This window comes from Micrasema longulum, unplaced genomic scaffold, assembly GCF_059751315.1.
Source record: "Micrasema longulum isolate JH-2025_06_02 unplaced genomic scaffold, ASM5975131v1 h1tg002313l, whole genome shotgun sequence".
Taxonomy (NCBI): domain Eukaryota; kingdom Metazoa; phylum Arthropoda; class Insecta; order Trichoptera; family Brachycentridae; genus Micrasema; species Micrasema longulum.
In genome coordinates, this window is record NW_028279465.1 from 39,941 (window position 1) to 63,248 (window position 23,308).

General features: G+C 31.6%; 1 protein-coding gene across 1 annotated transcript; it reads right to left on the reverse strand.

Moving 5' to 3' along the window:
• Positions 1-3,167: 3,167 nt before the first annotated feature.
• Positions 3,168-22,952, reverse strand: LOC148272503 (uncharacterized). Its single transcript, XM_088239961.1, has 5 exons — positions 22,939-22,952; positions 18,554-18,744; positions 8,000-8,234; positions 5,472-5,546; positions 3,168-4,856 (listed from the first exon to the last, which is right to left on the reverse strand). The coding sequence occupies exons 1-5, from the start codon at positions 22,950-22,952 to the stop codon at positions 4,523-4,525; spliced, it is 849 nt and encodes a 282-aa protein (XP_088096087.1). The 3' UTR covers positions 3,168-4,522.
• Positions 22,953-23,308: the final 356 nt, after the last annotated feature.

The following is a 23,308-nucleotide window of genomic DNA, read 5'->3' on the forward strand; positions in this document are numbered from 1 at the left end:
GTTTGTGTCACCACAATATTGTAGAATTATTCAAACATAGCGCTTTTCATCCCAACATACATAGTTCAACATATTGCATAGTAACAGTTTTAAAAATATCATAGATAATTTATTGCATAACTTTGATCTAAATACATAGTTTTAAATTCTTCTTTTTAGTTAATTTAGAGTTAACTGCTTTACGAAACTAGTGACTTGAAAATAACACCATATAAAAATCTTAGGTTTTTGAAAGCGGTTCTATTTTTTTATTTCCCCGCAAAATGTATATTTATAAGTCTGCCGTAGGTTTAGAAAAAATAATCAATGTTCTAGTGGACTCAGTAAGTAGATCAATTTGTCAATTTTGTGTTCTGACTTCTGATTTAAATTGCCTAAGGTGATTGTATAAGCACTTGTCCATACAACATAAGCAGGGAACAGCTGTATAGTGATGTGACAACACTCTTGAAATAAAATATGATATTTAAAATAACTTTGTATTGAATTACACAATATTGTTGTAAAAATGAATATTAAAAATTGTTTTTAAATTAAATTAATTTTATTTATTACATGACTATTTTGGCTGCCTGGGGCTTTGGACATTTGGTTTTAGGCAGAGGACCAGAATGTGGTTATCTTCTCCAATTCTCCAATGATTGGTCTTCTTTGAATTTACAATTAATTCATCAGGTCAATTTGATTTATTTTAAATTGGTAAGTTGAAATAATGGGTAAGTTCAATGTTTTTTTTTTTTAAATGGACTATTAAACTAAGCCAAAAATTTTAAAAAAAATTATATGTATTGTATTATCAGCGCTATGATTTTTTGAGTTTTGTATTTCTGAAATTACTCCGCGTGTGACGTCTCAAGTTCTCTTCCGCTTCTTCTCGGAAAGTTCTGCCGCTTGGTCCGTTAACTTACCGTAAACCGGAAACCTTTCACAGCTCTCTTATCATTGATGAACTAGTGACTGCGTACAAAGTAGTTTGTTTTTATCATCTATTATTTTTTTTATGCATTTTCAAGAATCTTTGCTGTACAATTTAGTGCTCTAATTTTTACCGCGCGTAAGAAAATATTTTATGTATCCAATTTTCCATAGGGCTGAAGTTCCTCATTCCTCCATTTTTATTTTAATGATTAAAACACACTACTGAAAGAATTAATTCCTTTTTACTACTAGTTTTTATTCCGGTACAATTTCTAATTCATTCTAATGAAATTCTGCATTTTCCGTCTTATCCAAATGAATAGAAGGATTGGGGATGAATATTATTATTTCCACTTGAATGATTCATGTATACATAATTTGGAGCAAGATAAGGTGGAAAAAAGGTAGTGAATAAAAATTAAAACATTCTTAAATTTTTATAAATATATTTTGGTTCTATGAATTTCTTCAATAAAGACTATTCAGTAGATTTGTAACATTATTTACACAATATAAATTGGGGACATGAGTTTAAGCATGGCAGGGTAAGGTAAATAAAAATTATAGAAACTATTGTAAAGTACTTTTATGTTTTTTATAGTTTAAAGAAAACAAATTATATTATCAATCCTTACGAGACTGCCAATTATTTTTTTCATATAAAAAGTTCTTTGCACAAATACTGGTATTGTTTGGCCGTCACAGAAAAACTCTCGGATGGCATTTCATTGCGATTTGTTTCTAATTTATCATTATTAACAATATACTTGAATACCCGTAAATCAATTTTCAACAATAAATAATTAACTTCTCAAGATTCACAAATTTCAATGAAAAATATTCAACTGTGTTTTCGATTGAATTTCATCAGTTTATTTATTATATACATGTATGTAAAATATTGAAAGGGTTAACAATTTGGCGAGTAATCAATTTATAAATAATCAAATGAAATCTGGTTCTTTTCTTACCACACTTATTTATCAAACCCCAATTTGAACATTTCTTTCTACAGTGCCGTTTTATGTACTATCAAATTATTTTACACTATCATATACCTTAAAAGTAGGAGAAATAATTACTTACAAAAGAAAAACATTCAATGGTTTACACATTTAGAAACAAGATATGATGATATTTGCCAATCGAATATAAAAATATAATATGGCCAACAAACGCAGACTGCATTAGCACAGTATCAAACTTGAAGATAGAGTAATATAATGAACATACAATATTATAATCGTCCAACGTCCAGTAACTTGTATGATGTGGGACATGTGAAAAAATCTAATCTGTGACAATACATGATTATATTATTTTCATATCATCCCTGTTTAGACAAATTTTACTAATTCTTTAAGGTTGATTTCAAATTAAAACAATTTTAAAAATATACCACAACATCTAGTTGACAATGTTTAAATAAATGTATCCTTAAACAAATAAATAGACTGAATGCGAATAGATTTTAGTTTTAAATTACAAAGCTATGTTGTGTAGGTAAGGACTTAACGAATTATTTATTTCCACGGAAGAGAAATACTAATTTTGCCGGTACATTTTAGTGGAGAGATAAGTTATCAGATGCTTAAATAGACTGCAAAGAGGAAAGATTCTTCAAGCAAAGCAACTTTTAAAAAAGGGATAAAACAAAAACTACTTTGTTAAGCAGACACTGTTTTTCAATACATAGCTAAGTTGTTATTGTTTTTTTTTTTTAATGTTATGAAGTATTTAAAACTATTTTACTAGGAAATGGGAGGTGATTTTTAGATTCTCAACATAATTATTGTAAGTTGAAGAATTTCATAATTTATGTATTTCTTTAAGTGTATTCGCAAATATAACAATTATGTTTGGACTTTGGGCAAAAGATAAATTTATCTAGAAAAAAATAAATAATTGATACTTATTTGTATTGAATAAGTAAAGAATAAAATCTCCTATTTATAAGTCCGGTGGATGGATAGATTTGTAAACTCCACAAGCCTCGCAAATTGGGATTCAAAACTTTCGACTCTATTTGTTTTTTCAATAATAGTACACCCCCCTGTACAGCTAGCATTGGCGCAATAATGTATTTTTATGTTATGGAAAATACTTATCCAAGTATGCATTACTCTGAAATGTATTTTAAGTTCAAGAAAAGTTTATTTTTATACAATTTGTAAGTACATATAACAGAAAAAAGTTATATTGTTGAAGATGCAGAATTAATCTTGTTCCAAATGTCCAATAATCATAGATTTTTATTTTGCGCCGTATCTTAATGTGTCGTTTTAAACTTGTTTATGCTACATATTATTATTTTATCAAATGAATTCGCATTCACATTTTACGATAATTGAAATTTTCAATATGTACATTGATTAAGATCACAAATAAAGGCAGAGAAAATTATTTTAAGAAGAAAATATGAAAGTTTGTAGAAGGATTAGTGCTAGAAAGTGAGATAAATATTCATTATTACACTAACAGAAGAACTTTACAATATTGGGTTGAATAATAACAAAGATTCATATGGAGTTTCGGTAAAGCCTCGTACACAAGTCAGGTAAAGTTTAAGAATAATTATACATCTTTTGGCTTCCTTAATTCTACGTTAATATATTATAAAGCAAATATTACACATACAACTATACACGTCATAATTATAATCCATTCTTAATATTATTATAGCAGGCACATGTCCAGTTTGAATTAAAATTTTATGTAAGTAAAGCTTATCACACAAAACAATACACACTTAAATTTTATATGATACATTTTATATAAAGTTATGCACAAATCCGCACTGAACTACAGTCCAATAACCTAAATAATTTTCCTAATAATATGAAAATGAGAAGTTAAATTAGGTGTATCAACTTTTCTTTAAACATATGAGGATGACATTAAATCAGTTGGTGTAATATGACTACTAAATTTATTATTTGCATCAGTAATCAAATTTGATACAGCTAAGTTTTTGTTAAGTAAATAATTAAAGTTTACCAATAAAATATGACTTTCTAATCAATTACAAAAACTAAACAAAATGTACGATTCTAATAGAGTTTTAAAAAAGATTTTGAACTTTTGATAATGTTTAAATACTGCGGTATAAACTTGATCTCAATTTTTATCTAGTATTCATTTGCAAAACAAGAGATATTTACAAACAAAAATTAGAACCTGAGCATTATTATTTTACCAAAAAATGAATATTGAGTTAGATAATCACCTTACTAGGTGAAATATTATGTCATAAGTAGAATCATGAATTATGTAGTATTTCTGTATTAATAAGACGATACAAAATTTAAAGCAAATGTAACTTCGATCAGATAACCCAGTTTATGAAATCATCATGTTTGATGAAATTAGTTACATAATTATGTTCCACAAATAAGAAATGATTTACTAGCATTTATGTATCAAACTTGATAGCATGGTGATTGATTATTTCTTCAACTGAGATGTCCAACAGATGTCGATCAATGTATTTAAAAATAAATTTGATTATGGGAGTAATTTCCAATCATCGGCTCATATTAAACAAAACATCCAAACCACAATTGAAAATAAAACATTAATATAACAATATCTACAGTTCGTTGTTTCACAGATGCGCTAGGATATCTATTTCAGACAAATGCGTCTGATTGGTCCTTTCTTCCGGCATGGATCCGGACACTGTGACGATGACGGGGCTGGAGTCTTGAGTTTGTACAATGGTGACGAGGTTTCCTTCTCCCTGAAGTTCCTCCCCTTTGGAGTCCCCTAGCGGGGGCTCGGTTTCTGGCCCGTCGTCGTACTTTACATCGTCGTAGGGCTCCAGAGCGATGTTTTGGATGACTACGGCAGAGAGTGAAGGTGCCGGGGTGCGAGGCTCCGGCCTCCGCCGCCCTCTGGCGCCGCGACCTGTGTATGGAGGGCCCCCGCCTGCGATACCCCTAGAAAAAGAACAACATAATATATTTTGTATCTAAACTAAACACAATTTGTCTAATGGTAAAGTTTCTACGGGAAATTGGATATAGATTATGTTTTTTTACATGTAAAAATTGGAGCATTTAACTGTATGGCAAAGTTTCTCAAAAATGTATGAAAAAATTTACAAAAATGAACTACTTTGCAATGTCAATTTTTGATTTCAGTCATGTTTTTAGACATTAAGCGTGTTTCGACGTTGAGCGGGTACAAATAATTTGTTTTTATGATTGCCAGAAACTCTCACCACCCTGAACTTTTGACTTTGTGGGTGGTATGATTTCAAAGTTACAGTGAGGAATTTTAAAATTACAAAACTTCATAAATCAAAAATCATAGCACTGATAATGCGATACTTAAAAATATTATTTATATTTGGCTTAGCTTGATGGTCTATTAACAAATAAATAAAAACACCAAACTTCCTCATTGTTGTGGTGTCCTAAATGCCAAGCTGCAAACCCAAACACGTTAAATATTTGAACTTGCGAAAAACAATGTTTTGAAAAATATAGTAGTATAGTAGTCAGATTTTATTGTTTTTGAATTAATATAGATATTAAATGTTAGGTTAGTACCTAGGGCGAGGCCTGTAGGCTGGAGGGGGGCAGGCAACTGGGGGAGGGGAAGCAGCACGATCCAACAGAAGTAATCTGTAAATTTAAAGTAAGAAAAATGATAACACTCATCCGCACATATTGGCTACATTTGGTGTATTTTCATAATAGAAAATCTTGTGGTGCTGGATTTAAGCGTAGTGGAGAGAGATTTTGTAATGTTTTATACTCAACAGTCAAGATGTCAGATTAAGTGGTGAATAGGGTCTTATCACATTTTTTATTATTATTTTAATTTTTAAATAAGCAAATGAGCATCTTTTTTTCATACGAAGTCAGATAAATTTTCTACAAAGGTTATTTTAAGTATGCATATTTTGAATTACTTGAAAACGAGACGTTCTCAGTCGTGTGGGATAAACAACATGTATGACGTTTTGGCGCCAAACTTGTACACAATATTTATTAGAAGAGCAGTCGGCGATATTACGCGAGACGTCAAAATGACGTCATGTAAATTGCAAGGCGTTTTATATGTCCTCATTTTTGAACTCGAAAATTATAAATGAAAACTTGTTCTGAATACATTGATAGTTATATAATTAGAATCGTAAAAATCTGCTCTAAATAAATATTATATTTTTAACGTTATTCCCGATTTGTGAAAATATCCTATTACAGAACACCCAGGATTGAGAAAAACAGCAATAAATCATTGCAATTTCACCAAGAATAAACCCAGTATTCTTATGTGTAAAAGACAATATATAAAAAATAATGATTTTATTATTATAATTTACAGAAATTATCATAATTATTCCCTATACATACCTAGTGGTGCATAGAACACTGTATTGCTACTGCAATTGCAGCGAATATTAATTAATATGTGAAGGTAAGGTCTGTTTTACTCTTAAGATCCAGTCCAGAAACGAGAAACCATAAAATATTACAGTGAAATTACCTTCAAAATTAACATTTCATATCAGCCCTCCCGATGATATTGAGGCGTAGGTATCTCTACTCAATCGAGTGATCAAGAAATCTTCTTTATTTCCTAAGAGTACTCCGGTTTTCGGAGGATTTCAGTTCTATTTTCTCTGGAAGAACTGTATATTCTTGTTCTGGAAATTGGGAGTCAGAGCTATATAAATTTCTCATGTCACTGTGACCTGGGGGGCCGATATTTTTTTTCCTAATTTTGAAATGAAAAGGGTCTAAAAAGTTGCCTTTTGAATTACTCGGAATACAAAAATAATCAAAACAAATATTCGATACTACTTTTGGCCCCCAACCAGAGCTTGAAGTTTTCTAAAAAGTATTTTTTTTGTGCTAAACCGACTGTCATTTCGTATTAAAGTAAGAAAATCAGTCCAATTAAATTTTATAATGTGCATTAAACCTTATTTAATAAGTATCTACGGACGTGAGTTGCACTTTGTTTTGTAATAAATGGGTGGCATTGTTTTACTGAGCCATTGTTTTCATCAATATTAGCCAGGCGCTCAACGGAATCAGTTCCGCGGAGTGTAAACTTTTTGCATTTTGGTAGTTATAAAACGAATTTGTAATATGATTAAATTATATATTTATTAACAAAAAAATATTTTATTATTATAGATAATTAACAAAATGTTCAGACAGTGATAAACTTCAAACCTCGGTTGAGGGCCAAAAGTAGTATGGAATATTTTTTTAGATAATTTTTACGTTCAATGTGATTCAAAATGAAACTTTTTAGACCCCTTTCACTTTGATGTCTTAAAAAAAAAAAAAAACTTCATACATCATCGGCCCACTCTAGTGTACATCTATTGTGATGAGTTCCCACCCCATAAATAATAAGTTCTCGCCCTCCAAGCCCAGATCTTTAAAGAGCCCAGGCTCTTTACTAGCCAGCTACTGAGTAGAGGACGAGAGTTCTATCATTGCAAAATCTCCCTTCCAAGTCCAGATCCTTAAATAATTGGGTTTCAGGTAGGGGACGAGCGTTATAACATCCTCAGGTGAAACCAGTGGCCCCTCGAGGATGCGGATTAAAAAAAACATATAAAGCATCCCGTTCACATATAATACGTATGTTCTTTCATCATATGCACTGTAGAACCTACTTCTAGAAGTCTCAGAAATGTTTATTCTAGCAAGATGTTTATTCAACCTGCAGCGTCCTGTAACGACTTTAGCGATAAGTCTCACTTTGTTTAGCTCAAATGAAAACCTTTGAGAGTTTCCCTTTAGAGTTCCTTCGCATGGTGCTGACCAGATGCTTTTTGTTAGAACGTTATGCTCTCAAAAGAGCCCACAACCTAGGTTTATTACGAGGAGCACATTTGGGCAACCCACTGTACAGCTCTAGGCCTATTGGAGCGGTCTCAGCTCCCAGCGTCGCCAATTTATCAGCGACCTCGTTAATGTCGATATTTCAGTACCGTTTACCTCTCAGATTGCAAATTGGACCCAAGTTGTGGTAGAGTTCGAATCTTGTACTTCTAATCCGGAGTTTGCGAAGAATCATTATGGGGCCACCTAGTAAAAAAAAACAGTTTTACCTTAATCTGTATTCGTGCATGGACGCCTGGTAGGAGGGCGGCGGGGGGCGGCAGTGGAACTCTGGGTACAGCATGGCCGCGTAGGGGTGGTGCGCCCGCGCGCACGCCGCGCCCCCGCGTCGTCCCGGGCCGCCGGGGCCCAACGCAGCGGCGCGCGCGGCGCCCGCGCGTGCACGGCGCCGCCCCACGGCGCGCCACGCCACGCCACTAACTGTCACCAGCACTAAACCTACACCTGGAAACGAGAAATATAAGGTTTATTGGAATGTTTGGAGTAAAATACTTATTTATTTATTGTAAAACATATACTTAAGAATGTGATTTCATTTTAATGTTTTACAGAAAGAGTATAAAATAATTTTACATTTAAAATATAATAAAAAACATGAGCATTTGTGACAGAAAACCAATGTTCAAATACTTATTCATCAAAATTAACTGCCACTGCATATACTTTTAAGACTCGTAGTATTGTTATGAATAAAAACGGGTTTTTTTTATTGTGGGGTACCTAAGAAAAAACAAACGGGGTTGTGGTCCCGTGGCTAGTGCCGCTAGTGTTGCGGACTTATGGATCAGAGGTCCGAGGTTCAAAGCCCACTCCACCCAAACTTGATTCCCAATTTTTTAATATTATTTTATTGTTGTAAATACAACTCGTTGAAAATGGAGCCAAAATTAAAACATTAGGGTGAATCATAAGAATGCATATATATTTTTTTCCTTTACATGGGTCTTTTACTAAAACATGACAACATCGAAAAGTTATATTTAAGCAACAAAAACAGAACGGACAATGAATAACAAAATGCACACAAACATGAAAATAATGTGAATATACAAGAATAACAAAAAAATAATTATATTTGTAACTAGCGGACCCGACAGACGTTGTCCTGAGAGAACGTTGGCTTGCCTGCTTTTAGCTTGAAAAAATACTTTTCATTGATAAGTAGGTACCTAGGTACTTGTTGAATTCCAAAACATTAAATAAATATTTTTTCTCCGGTCTTTTCACCAACAGAGGGGTGTACTTATGTAGGAAAACGATTTATAAAAATATATTGAATTTAATATTTTTTTAGTATTACCAAAAATCAAGTAAAAAGAAATAAATGGGTAGAAATTATAAGGAATTTAAGGAAAGGGTCTGATTAATATCCACAAAAAACAAATGCTGTTTGTAAACATTCAAAAACGACATTTTTTATACACAAAAAACAACATCTTTCTATTTTTTTTACAAATGCATTCTCCTCGAAAGCAACCTTGGTAGATCGATAAATAAAAAATATATGCTCCTTACTTTTTTTTACATATTAGATTGAAGATTTTAATATCTACGAACACGCACAGCGCAAAGATCTTCATTTCTCTGAAAACCACACGTTAATCGGTTTAGCCGTTTAGGAGGAGTTCAGTGACATCACACGTACAGAGGAATTATATATATAAAGATAATATGATAGACGCCGTGCAACCTCCCCAGCCTACTATATACGATAGGTTGCCAGTGACTGTAAAACGATGTCATGAATGGTATTACTATGTCAATGATTTAAAAATAGAATCTGAGTAACAAAAAATGTTGCAAACATAAATATTTGTTTTACGGTAGGTACCGGTGTAGTTATCTATGTTTCGAATTAGTTTAGAAATCCCTCTCGGTAGCGATGGTATCAGCGTGGAATGTATGGCGCGCCACACGCCCCGCATTATTTATCAGGATTTCGCACTAAGCCCCCGAATCGGTGAACTGACAAAAAAGGCAAGGGTTCGGGGTTTGGAGCCGGAATCTGGGCTCTAGATTGTAACCAGATGTTTCTTGTTTTGCGGTGCGATTACAGCGGATTGAAAGCCGCAGGAACTCTTTTGACACGTTGGCGTACGTAATTTGAATAAGATGTTTAATGAACATAAAAGAATTTCTCAAAAATAATCACGTAAATAGTTAACTGGAAGGACTCACTGAACTTAATGAGGAATTTCAGTGGAGCGGAATTTTTTAAAAATTAAAAAAATAATATAGTTACACAAATGAAACATGTTTTTTTTCTAGTACAATTTACTTTCAGAATTTTTATAACTGTAAGTTTCCAAAAAAGAGAATAGCTCTTGTGCTTGAAGAGTGACTTACACTGTTATATTTATTTAGTAATTTGAAGTTATATAATTTCGAATATACACTAGAAAACAATTAAAATTATACGGAATAAAAAGAGAAACAGAGGAGCCTTCCGTGCGTGAGTCTAGGGTCTTAGCCATTACACCATGGAGGCCTCCACCGGGAGGAAAGAATAATTAAAAGGTGAGCCATTGTGTGAGTGGAAATATAGGACAGTGAAGTGAAGAGAGACTTGTCATGATCAGATATATTATATTAAAACCTTAAATTTGGTCTGATTTTATCTGGTTTATTTTAAAAGCCATGTCTCGGAAGTGCTTTCACGACGAGATAAAAATGTAAGATGCTAGGATTGTACGCCGGGATATAAGTGTGTGGTATTCCATCCTCTCTGATTACCCCCAGGAAAATGGCGTGATGTGAGCAGAAGTTTTAATAGCTGGTATTAATAAATGGCAATGGCAGACGTTAGCCGGAGCAAGTTTATGCTAAATTGAATTATTGAAATTCCGCTGGTATCCGAGTTTTGGTATTGCGAAACGGGGCAAGTTGTACATGGGCCATAATTTGACATCGAATAGGTACAATCGTTTAGATAAAACTATTGCAAGGCAACCTACATTGAGAATTTATGGTGTGGGTTTAGGGTCGTCCAATTCTGTAGTAAAAGCCTTACACTGCAGGAAAATTATCAGGATAGTAAAGCTTGGCAAATACAAGTTCAACTATTTCACCTTAATAACATAACGCCATATTTACTCATAGCAAAACCCCGAATTCCCCACATTGGTACCAAAAGTTATGTTATACTTTAGCGCGAATTTCGGATCTTCGAATCACATACAAAATGTATTTTGATAGCCGATAAAATCCGTTTTATTTTATTGTTTTCACATAAAATAAAGCCTTTAATAAAAGGTATAATATGCCAAATCATTTTTTATGGAATTTGCTGTCATAACTATAGAAATAGGCACGTGGCAATTATTTTTTATCTATGACAATCGACTATAACTTTTTACCGTCTGTCAAATCGTAAAACAAAATGAAATAATGCTAACCCGTAAAATAAAAATTCTGATAGTCTTTTGTAGAAAAACGCGTTTCACAATGTTGTAAAATGTTACGTAAAATCTCATTAATTAAAGACGAAATAAATATTTTAAGTATTTTCTTTAATATTTGGGATACATTAAAAATAATAGAAATTATTAAGCAGTGAATGTTAAATGCTTAAATTCAAACTGTAAAAGAAGACATTTTCAATAATGGCACACATGTCTCTTACAGCCTTACAAAAATGAGAAAAATCATTTAGCTTCTACATTAAGTAAATTAGTCAGAAAATACAATCCACTATTCACCATTAATTTTGTCAAATAAACATAATTAAATAACATCAATATGCGGTTTTGTAGGTATTTCTGCATAGTTATTACTGATTAATACTGATATGAAGTATTTTATTTTATTTGGTAAACCAACAGTTCTACATACATATTTATAGTAAACAAACAGATATAGTGTATAAACTCAGAACTAATAACAGATTTCCACAAAGTATACAAAGCTAGTAAAGAAAATATATTCCATATTAAATAAATACATATAAGTTTATACATACAAAAATGTTATTTTCATGTACTCTTAAATATTTTTAAATAATCAAATATTTTTATATTTTTTTTAAGAACAGTAAGTAAATTGGGCGGGATTAGGACAAGGATGCTTGAAGAGAGGATAAGGAGGGGAAGGGAGATGTACATATTTATTATTATAATGTCTACAAAGTTACATAATGCATTTTTAGTGTACATTTTAAATCTGACAGAGTGTGATGAGAGACAGATGTTTGTGTAATCTATGTCTTTAAATTTTGTATTGTACACTGAAAAAGTCCAACGAAAAAAAGCATTTTTAACATACGATGTTTTACTTATTGGTACATGAAACAGGTGGTATCGTCTACAAATCCTGGCTGGCACATGAATTGTTATTAAACTAAGTAGTTCCGTACCGTCAACTATTCCTGTCATAATTTTGTGAAGCAGTAGTTGGTCCGCACACACTCTGCGGTATTGTAGAGAAGTGATTCCATGGTAAGTGGAGGCAGTAAGAGTTGATACATAAGAAATACCGGTTTTGTATTTAATATTAATCAAATTATATGATTTGAGTTTAAAAAAATCAACAAGAGCATCAATTTTTTTTTCTTCATTAGGGCCTTCTACCAAAACATAATAACATCGGCCAAAAAACAGGTTACATGGATTTACAAATTATAATAAACATAATGACAGAAAGGAATAACAATATGAATACGAGCAACAGACAAAAAACAAATATGTACAAGAATAACATAAAATGATAATTGTCATAATAAAAATATGACGAAACTTACAGAATTCCAACATGAATTAAAATAGGCACTAATAGAAAAAAACCCACCAAAAACCTGATAGCGCCTATTTAACAGAAAAGAGATACAGTAAAATATATATATGCATATATGGGTAGATAAATCTTAATGACTAGTAAAATTACAATACACTTCATTGTAAAAAATAAATAAATAATTTAAACATATCCTTTCAATGGAACAAATATTACATATCATAACAAGGAACAGTTTGAACACAAAAAATATGAACAGAATTGATCAATAAGAACGAATTTGAGATACATGAATCGGAAAGGTTATTTATTTATTTTATTTATTCATTCATATAAAGATTCATGTAACAAAAAAAATAATAACGCATCCCTAACTCCACGAGGCTAAGAGCTTTGTGTTTAAAAAACATAAGTAAAATATCAAATAATTTTTGCCTCCCAGTTAATAAAGACTATAAAATAATGTTTAAAAAACGATTTTGAACATTTTAAACTTGATGGTTTATGCTCCCCTATGGCAACGGAGGTAGGTACCTAAAATAATGGTGGCTAAATAGAAAAATATCACATACAATGAATACCGATATTGTGGTAAAATGTGTTTATTCATAATTTAAAAAATAAAATGGTTAAAAAATACGCCTTAACGAAAACGAGCCATGATTGATCGTTCATTTCATTTCATTTTTTTGCACCACAACAGGCCAGGAGGCCCAATTACAGTGGTGAATTACATTACAGAACAACCAGGCTTGAGAAAAATCACATTTTTAAATTTTTGTGTTCTCACCGGGAATCGAACCCGGAACCTTCCGTGCGTGAGTCAAGCGTCTTGACCACTACGCCACGGAGGCCGCCAATCGTGATATTCATGACGTCAATATTCATGTTTGTCTACCATGTTTGGCGTTTTTTCTTACTATTTGTTCGGGCCATTATTGTCGCGTGTTTTTTTTTACGAAGGATCCGGGTACTATGCATTATTTATTACATTTTCTTCCAGACATAATACACAAAAAAATAGTTGTAAAATCACTAATATATGTAAATAAACGTGGATGAAATAATATACGACGGCCTCAACATTCAATGCGAATCGTGACGTATAAGGGAAGTGGCCAATGCAATGAAGCGTTTTCACGAGAATTCAAAATTATAAATTAAAAAAATATATTTACTTGAAAATATTTCATAGACCCTTATTAATCCAAAATGGCAAAAATAGTGATATTTACCAATAAGTACCAACATAATAATGCAGCACCGTTTTACATGATACATATATCATACAATAGCTTTAATTTTAAATAAAAAGTATATATTTATTATGCTAAAATAAAAATCAAATAATGTTACCATGTTTGTTTATAGCATAATAATGTTCATCCGTATTAAATTTTAATTACGCTAAACAGAACGTTTTGCCTATGGGATATATTTTATTGGAATGAAAAGGGTTTAATGGGGTTTTAAAACGGTAGGTAAGCAAGTTTTAATTGAATCGTTTAATGGGAAAGGTTCAAGGTAAAATAATTTCTTGGATGTCCTTTCTTTAATTAATTACAGTAGGATATAGTGTGCTTAAAGCGATTAGGTATACAAAGTTTCAAAATTGATGTATTTTGTTGATACCTAAGTGCAAAGGAACACTGTCTTGTGCTCCCGGCATTGCATATAAGATAATGGGTTAATTTAGAGATTTAAAACTAAACTTAATTTTAAAAAAAACTTTCTATATAATATAAAGCCTGTAACTGGGAGGGTGGATCATCGGTGGCAGAGCGATGGAGAACCTCAATGCCTATCGATTTAACTCCAATGTATGTTCAGCGATTTTCAATCGTTTAAAAGTCATGCAGATTTTTAAGAATTTTTAGTAAAAATCCGATTTTAGGCTGGATGTCCCAAGCGTAGCCAAACTATAAGGTCTACGATAGTATTATTTTTTTACAAGTAGCTTAATAGTAGGTCTTTAATCCTACTTTATTATGGATAACTTATACAGCGCCATTTTCGTAATAAAATACCTCAAGGGCGCTTTACATAGTGATTCTATTGTTAATACAGTTTTGAGTCGTTATTTGAATTAATTCCAAATAAAAAATAATCTTTTCCAAAAAATATGCAAACTTAATTTTTCAACTAACTTTTAAGGGCTATAAAAAATTTTCTTTTACATAAAAAGTTTTTCTACATCCTATTTTAAAAACTACTCTTGTTTATGGAAAAGTAACTCTGAAAATTTCACTTGGCTAGTGTTAAGGCATCATGTTAAAAAGTGAACTTGAATTGTACAAGTGCTAAAATAAATATATTAGCCAAATTCAATAAGCCGTGCGCGATTTTCGAATTCATAAGGAGTAAACCGAGCGAAAAATCAATTGTTCGAGGTAAGGTTTTCGAAATAGTTCGAGATGAGACCTGCAATTCTTGGTAACAAAGGTCTACGACGATTTCAAACAATAATGAAAGAAGGTTATTTATGTATGCATTTGCAGTAGAAATGTGATCTCTCAGGTGAACGTGTGGTAAAACGGTGCATGATAGGTGCACAAATGTCGAAATTCGTGCACTATGTCGAGATACTGCGACAAGAATTATCGTCAAAAAAGAAAGGGATGCTGCGTTAGTTAGGACATGTAGAGCGAATGGACAGCGAAAGAAATGCTAAAAAGATCTACGATGCGAATGTAGACGTATGCAGAAAACGAGGAAGACCAAGAAAGACATGGCACGGTCAGAATAATTGGCGTGCGTGCATGACAAGATGTATGAATGTAGAGGAGGCGAGTTCTGTATGCAAAGACAGAGTGATATAACGTTTTATTATCTCTGCCTACGGCGTGAGGGTTTGTTTGTTTGTTTGTTTGTTTGTTCGAGGTAAACATTGGACCCGAATGGACGTCGCGTCGCTTAAGGTATTGTTGAGACTTCAATCTAAGAAAAACGTGTTTTTGTGCATCGTATAAAATACCTAACTCACCCGTGCTCACTAGCCTACTTCCTCTCCTTAAATACAGATTATATAAACATCCTCAAAATATTAAAAAGATTACAACAATATTTACTCAATCCAGTTTATTCACCAATAGAACCAAAACCTGTAATTTACCCAACTGTAAAGATATTTATCTATGATACAGAAAATCGCAATCTCTTACAACATTTTAGGTAAAATGTGTAGCATATGAAATCGTTAACATCGGTAGGATAAATTTTAACCGCAATAAAAACCCCGAAAGGGTCTAGCAATAAGCTATATTCTTATTTATGGTCATGACTAGATATTATTATGTATTACACAGGTAGGCACTACATATCGATAAACTCTGCCTGGCTAGGAAAAGCCGAGATTAATCCAACAGCCTTTTTTCCGAAAAATAGTAGTTACCTACATAATCTACGCATTAAGAAAACGGGCAAAAGGAAATGGCGTACATTTTGTTCCGCGTAATTTATTTGTTTATTGTGGAATCATACAGCTTAAAACAGAAAATTTATAAGAAGGAATAAACATATTTCATTAAATAATAGAAAAGCTTGAAAGATTCCATATGAGATGATTTAATAAAAATTTGGTTATTAGATTTTATATTCCATAATATGATGATGTAAATACTATTAAAATGGTATATTATGCACTTGTACAGACATCGCTTTCCTATGGGATAATTGGATGGGGAGGAACTTACAACAACCATATTAAACCATTAGAAACTGTTCAAAAATGTATATTAAAAATAATGCGTCACAAAAGTCGCACCTTTCCCTCTTTCCAATTGTTCCAAGAAGATAAACTTTTAGACAATAAGACAAATATATTGTTTTCAATGTTTGAAATATGTATTTAAGAACCAAAATTTATTTACAGGTAATTCAAATAGATCAAGTCAAAGAAGGAATCGTGTGTTAGAAATACCACATTTTAAAACGAAGCTCGCACAGAGACATGCATAATTTTGAATTATTTTTTTACTGATAATATTTCATTGATTCCAAACTTTAAAAATTTTCCTTCTTTTAAAAAACACGCACTATCCTGGATTCAAACTAAAGATATGAACTCTTTTTTTCTATGATATATTTAGTTGCCCTTTAATAATAAGGAATATTAATATGAAGTTTTTTTAAAATATTTTTTATTTCCTTTTTTAATTACTATAAAAAAAAAACCAAATAATCTTTTACATAATATTTTATTTTCTCTTTCTTATGTTACACAAAAATATTATGACTACCTATTTATTATAAGGGCAAAAATTCATTACCATTTTCTTGTATACCCACGAACAGGCCATGCCTTAGTGGGATTTTTTGTTTACTATTTTTACTATTAATATGTATTTCATTGCTATGTAATTATCCTTTATTTTTTTAATACTCTGTTTTACCAAAAGGTACATAAGAATGTATATTGTAAAAAACAAAAAAAAATAATAAAAAATAAAAAAATGAAAATATTTTTTATGCTACTAATAATTAGATTTATTTTTTTTACTGGAGAGTGTTTCATAGACCTTTATCACATCAAAAATGTAAAAAAAGTGATATTTTCCTATTACCAACGCGATAAAAAAATATTATGGATATGTGTTGGGTAAGAACTTTTAATCGAAGTGCTGAACATATGTGATTGAGCACCAGAACCTCAAATGGCGGTCGGACGGAGTATCAATAATTCAATCAGAAATTAATTAAGTTATCAATAGTTAAGGAAATTAATTAAATCGTAAAGGAATCAATTAAAGCAAGATTATGAGGGCAGTTATAACTTTGGTGCTTCGTTACATTAGGGTTTGCAAATTTAATACACTTGAAAACTGTGTGGAGCCCGTCATGTGAGGATCTAAAATTTTAATGAATAATAAATTTTGATTGGCAGACGAAGAGGGGTCGAATAATTGAGGAATATTTTGATAGGGGTAACAGAAATCGGAACAAAGTTTGAAAGTTCGCATGTGATTTTTTAATTGAGTGCTTTAAGGGTATACATCTAAATGTATCAGGTACAAGACGAAACCTGAAACATTGGACGCAGTGAAGATTTAAATTTGTCTAAAATCCCCGTAACCAACAGATATTCCTGCTTATCGATGTTTTTATATTTATTTATATACACGGCACACACTGCGAAAATACTACTACTAAAATCACGCCATTTCCCCGTAGGGGTAGGCAGAGAGAGTGGACCGCCACACACGTCTATCCTGGTATACATTCCTAGCTTCTTCCACATTCGTAGATCTTGTCATAAATGCCCTTCGGTTCTGTCTGCTTTTGACGTGACCAGACTTAAGATTTTGATATATCTAATCATGCCACGTCTTCCTTGGTCGTTCTCGTCTCACGTTACCGTTCATTTTCACCATATATACTTGTTTTACCACTATTTCGTCGTCCATTCGTTCTACATGACGAAACCAGTTCAGAGACCCTTTCTTAATTTTATCAATTATACTCGACTCACATTTACACTCTCCATATTTTTGTAGACAAGGACTGGATTCAGCTCCCTGGGGAGCTGTTTATATTAACATATTACAACAGAGATGAAGAACATTTAAGAGAGGGTAATATAGAAGTCTAAGGCTTATGACCTGTCAATGGCTGGTTTAAGTGGCCACTTTACACACTGTGTAACATACACCATTCTGCCTATATTTGAACATCTATATTCCTTCAATTCTTTCATCTGTTGATGTTTGTGAAGTTAAAGAGCTGAAACCTTTATTTATGCGGGTGACATTCATCTAATTGAATTATTTCACCTACATACTAGGCAACGCCTGAAAATATCTATATTACCTTCTCTAAAATGTTCTTCATCTCTGTTGTAATATGTTAATATAAACAGCTCCCCAGGGAGTTGAATCCAGTCCTTGTCTACAAAAATTTGGACAAACTCAAAATATTGTTGTAAAAATATTTTGTTAAATGTGTGTAGCCCGTAAGGGTTTATTAATGAAATTTAAAATAAAAATAAAAATAAATACCTTTATAAAACATCGCATAATTTGTAAAGAATGTGAGCTTACCTATCATAAGTAAGAGCACCGTGAGATGCGCACGTCCAGACGCGCGCACGGCACCCAGCACGGTGCCCACGAGCACGCAGCATATTCCGGCGAGCGCGACCAGCACGATGAACCACTTGAGCCCGAGCACGCGCGCGCCCGCCGCCCCGCAGCACGTCTTGGGCGGCTCTGAATCTTCCCCGTACTGACATCTGTGGACAAAGACGAAACAGTTTATAAGTGAACAATATTATACTGAAAGATGAATCTTTGATGGACTGATTTAACAGTATAACTGTATTTTGATCATTTTACGATTAATGTGAGAAAATATTCCTTGTGTATATCTGCATAATTGGTATTGACAGAACACTTATACGACTTCTTAACCAAAACTACTACTACTACTACCATCACGCCATTTATCCGTAGGGGTAGGCAGAGAGGATGGACCGCCACACACGTTTTTCCTGGCATACATTCCTTGTTTCTTACACATTCCTTGTTATGCATCTCCTCCGGTTCTGCCTGCTATAGACATGACCAGACAAAAGATTTTGGTTTAGCCAATCATGCCACGTCTTCCTTGGCCGTCCTCGTCCCACGTTACCACTCAAAACATAAATAAACACCTTTGTGTCTATCAAACTTTGGTTTAAATAAAATAATGACGAGCATTTGTGTCATATTTTCAGTGACGAAAATAGAACATGATGGTCTCAGTAATATAAGTATGCTCATTTATATGAGCGGTACAAATAGTATAAGTTAGTTCTAGCAGTATAAGTAGACTCATCTCTGTCCCTCATTTTGATTCACGAAGTCTGGAATATTTCTGTTATTTATACAAATTACTAGAGTATGGTTGCACAGATGAAATGATTAGTAAATAATAACCCATTGCGTAAAATATGAGTAGGGTAGCTAAATAATTGAATTCATAATAACGTTTTTTTGCTCTCTTTAAAAGTTATACTCTCCTGTTTGCCCATCAAATTTTAATTGATTTTGTTGAATATATTAAAAATTCGATGATCAAACTATTAATTATATAAAAACTGTACTTTCGGCGATAAAATATTCTGATATCAATACAATGGAACCTCTTTTTACACGGGAGATACGATCCGCACACAACGGTGTAAAATAACTTTATTAAAAAAGGAGAAAAAAACGATGCAGAATAGATCAATTTATTGTAACTTATTTTTTTCCTTAAAATTAATTTTCATCAAAATACTTAATATATCGCAAAGTTTTTATCTTTTTTGTTAATCAAAATTGGTTTACGAAATAAGAATAAAATTACATATGGTATGTAGATACATAAATTATAATAATGTTTTTACCTCTCCAATAGAGTAAAAAGTCATGTTCAGAGAGGGAGTTCCTTTTAAGTTCATTTGTATTATCTAATCAAGTTGATGTTTTATTCTGAAGGAAACATAATTTTCTACTGTGTGGAGTTCAGAACAGGGCGAGTCTCGTGTGTTTTTTCAATTTTGAATGAAATGTTTTAGTATTTGGTATTGTACAAAAAAAAAAAAAATTTTTTCATTTCGGCAGGTACGGCAGTAAATAAATTTAAAATTTCGTGTATATTTGTAGAAGTAGTAGTAGTAGTAGAAGATTTTATTACTATTAAACGTGTTAGTATGTAAGAGATAGGCCCATTTTATGTATAGTCCTAATCCACAGGGCACGGTAAAATTAGGGCGAGTGAATACTTATTTATTATTATTATTTTTTTATTTTTATTTATTAATAAAACATATAAGACATGAATATTATGATATTATATTCCCAGGAGTTGTACGAGAAAACTCATTTGGGACGGTACATAAAAAAAATAGTACATTTCTTGTAACAATACATAGTATACATTTAAACAATAAAAATTTAAACAAATTTTAACAATCTATGAACTTAATATTAAAAAAGGAAAGAAAAATTTAAACAATCTGTGAACTTAATATTAAAGAAGAAAATAAAAACATTCAAACAATCTGTGAACTTAATATTAAAAAAGAAAAGAAAAACATTTAAACATTCCGTGAAATTAATATTAAAAAAGAAAATAAAAACATTTAAACATTCTGTGAACTTAATATTAAAAAAAGAAAAGAAAAACATTTAAACCTAAAACACAATATATAGACTATTCACAGAAACTGAGCTAAAAACTATCACTTTCAAAAAGATTCAAGAAATAGGTCTTCATTTCTGGTCTTTGAGATTTACCACTCGACATTTTATTTTCGTTTTGTTTATTTAGTTTCTACTCGCAGGTAAAAAAAAAACTGCAAAAGGAAATCGTGTGGAGATTAGTCAGCTTCATGGTGTACTGTGTGAGTATTTATTTGCCATTAAATAAATAAAGATTAAAAAACATATATATATATATATATATAATATGATATAAATCAATCCACCCTGTGTTATTTTATCGTGCTGGGTGGATTTTTACAAGATTTAAATATGTGGTGGTAGATTTTACACCCTCATCATGGGCACACTTAGAGTGGAAGTATATATTTTTGTATTAAAACTTTCAACAATAATTTAGCAAATACTATCAGATATCGGTATTCCTTTCGATAGAGTTTTTTTTATTTCAATGACTTCATTCAAAAAATGATAGGCAGTTATGTTTTTAAAATAAACAAAATATATTATACATTATTTATGATTGACGGCTGGTTGGTATGGATTTAAATGTGAAGGATTTCCTGATATAAATAACTAATACTTAAGCTTTGATTGAATTCAAATAGTTCGATTATCTAATTGTCTAATTTCAATAGAAATCTGAATTCTTAGATACGTTTTTATTGACAGGTAAAATAGGACCAAAGCGATGAACCTTCGAGGTACTGAAAGTCTTAAATAATCGGGTTGGCACGGAGGCCATTTGTAATTCCGAATAAGATTATTTTGTTGATGGCGAATGGTCCTATTATACTGGGGATCGTGATTAATTACAACAATTAATACTAAAGGTTTGGTATAAATTAACTTCCATTGTTAATCAATAAACTTACACTGAACTTAAATTCACAATACGTATTACGTTTTGAGGGGTCTGTCTTCAAACTATGTAAAAAATATTTTTTTACCTATTATTAGTTGAAATAGCAGATATAATAATTAGAAAATTAATTTACAAGAAAGGCGTTATTGTTTATGCACTAAAAGAAATATATAATAAGTAGGTGGCTATTACAGTCAACGTTCCTACAACGCGATTAATTCGTATCGTGTTATATCTATCCGCGTTATAAGAAATTCGAAATTAATACAAATCAGATAATTCGAACTAGTTATATACGAACCACGTTAAGCGAATTTTGGAAATCATAAAATTTTACATAAATCGGACTGATTTATTTTGCATGGCATACGTATATAAAAATTTCATTTTTAAAGTCCATGTTTTGAAGGATATGTTTGAAGGATACCATAAGTGATGTAATAACTTATATTTACATGTAAGTTATTAATTTTAAAAATACTTGGTACACTTCAACTTATTTATTTTGACTAATTAGCGCTTTCACCCTCTAATGGGCATCTTCAGACTGGTGAATATTATACAGTGTAAGGATAATTTATATAAAAGTAAATATTATCTTAAGTGTAGGTGAATTTAAAAAAAATAAGTTGAAAAAGATACAATACGCAATATTTCAATGGAACAGAGTGAGACAAATTATTGAAGCATGTGTTGGCGGTGTACTTCAAGAGAAGATTTTATTGTATGAAAAATATTTATTGTTTTATTACAATGTGCAGGGTCCAACTAAGGGGGCTAATAAGGGTGAATTTTTTAATTCTATCTGCTGATTTATTAAAATTCTATCGCAATTATTTTTTATCCTATTTATTTCTAAAATTTCCAATCTATCTAACTTTTGATCTTATGTCCTTTATGTAAAATTTGTATATTTTTTGATTTGTCAAAATTATGTTTTAATTTATTTAAATGTGATGCATAGTTTGATATATCGTTATTTAATCTATGTGAAGCTAAATGTTCTTTCAGTCTGTATTTAGTATTTGTAATTTTAAATATTTGATTGCAGGTTTATCAAATATCATACATAGTTCATATTATAAACACTAGCCATATGAAAAATTCATAATTTGTATTAGATTAATAAAAATTCAAAGTCTAAGATACTAGTTACATTACTTATGTCGGCATTCCAAAATGTTAAGAAAACCCATTATTCATAATAGTAATGGTTTTTACTTTTGAAAACATGAATTTGTCACCAGAATCTGTGAATGGGAAAAGACGGTTTTGAATGCGCCGCCATTTTGTCAAATCTGTCGCGCGCGGGAAATTGACCCTATATTTCGTTGCCGAATAACGGTGGTTTTGTAATTTGTCACGAGGTTCGCACCTGCAGCCGGCCATTTCAGTGAAAAATGGCGCCAGCTAATCCACGGAAATCGTCCGCTCACCCCGCTACCTGCGCGGGGACATTCGTACAGTTTGACAAACTTATCTGTGGAATTAACAAAAATTAAGCTAACAACGCCGATGTCAAAATGTATAAACATTGGGAGTGTTAACATAAGTTATGTCCGTTTTTCCAATTTTAAAAATGAGCACCAAAATTAAACAATTTTTTTTTTTTTAATTGAATCTGCATTCACTTCGTAACACTTCGTTATAAATTATTATGAAAATAAAACTTTGTTATTAGTGTTATACAATTTTATTCTTTTACAAGAACACAACTATATTTTTTGTAAAAGAATAAAATTGTG

Excerpts from the sequence above, each read along its gene's own strand:
- LOC148272503 (XM_088239961.1), bottom strand. Across the intron at positions 5,547-7,999 it reads ATGCACGAATACAGATTAAG|ATTACTTCTGTTGGATCGTG; the intron begins GTAAAACTGTTT and ends TTAAATTTACAG. Across the intron at positions 4,857-5,471 it reads GCCTACAGGCCTCGCCCTAG|GGGTATCGCAGGCGGGGGCC; the intron begins GTACTAACCTAA and ends TTCTTTTTCTAG.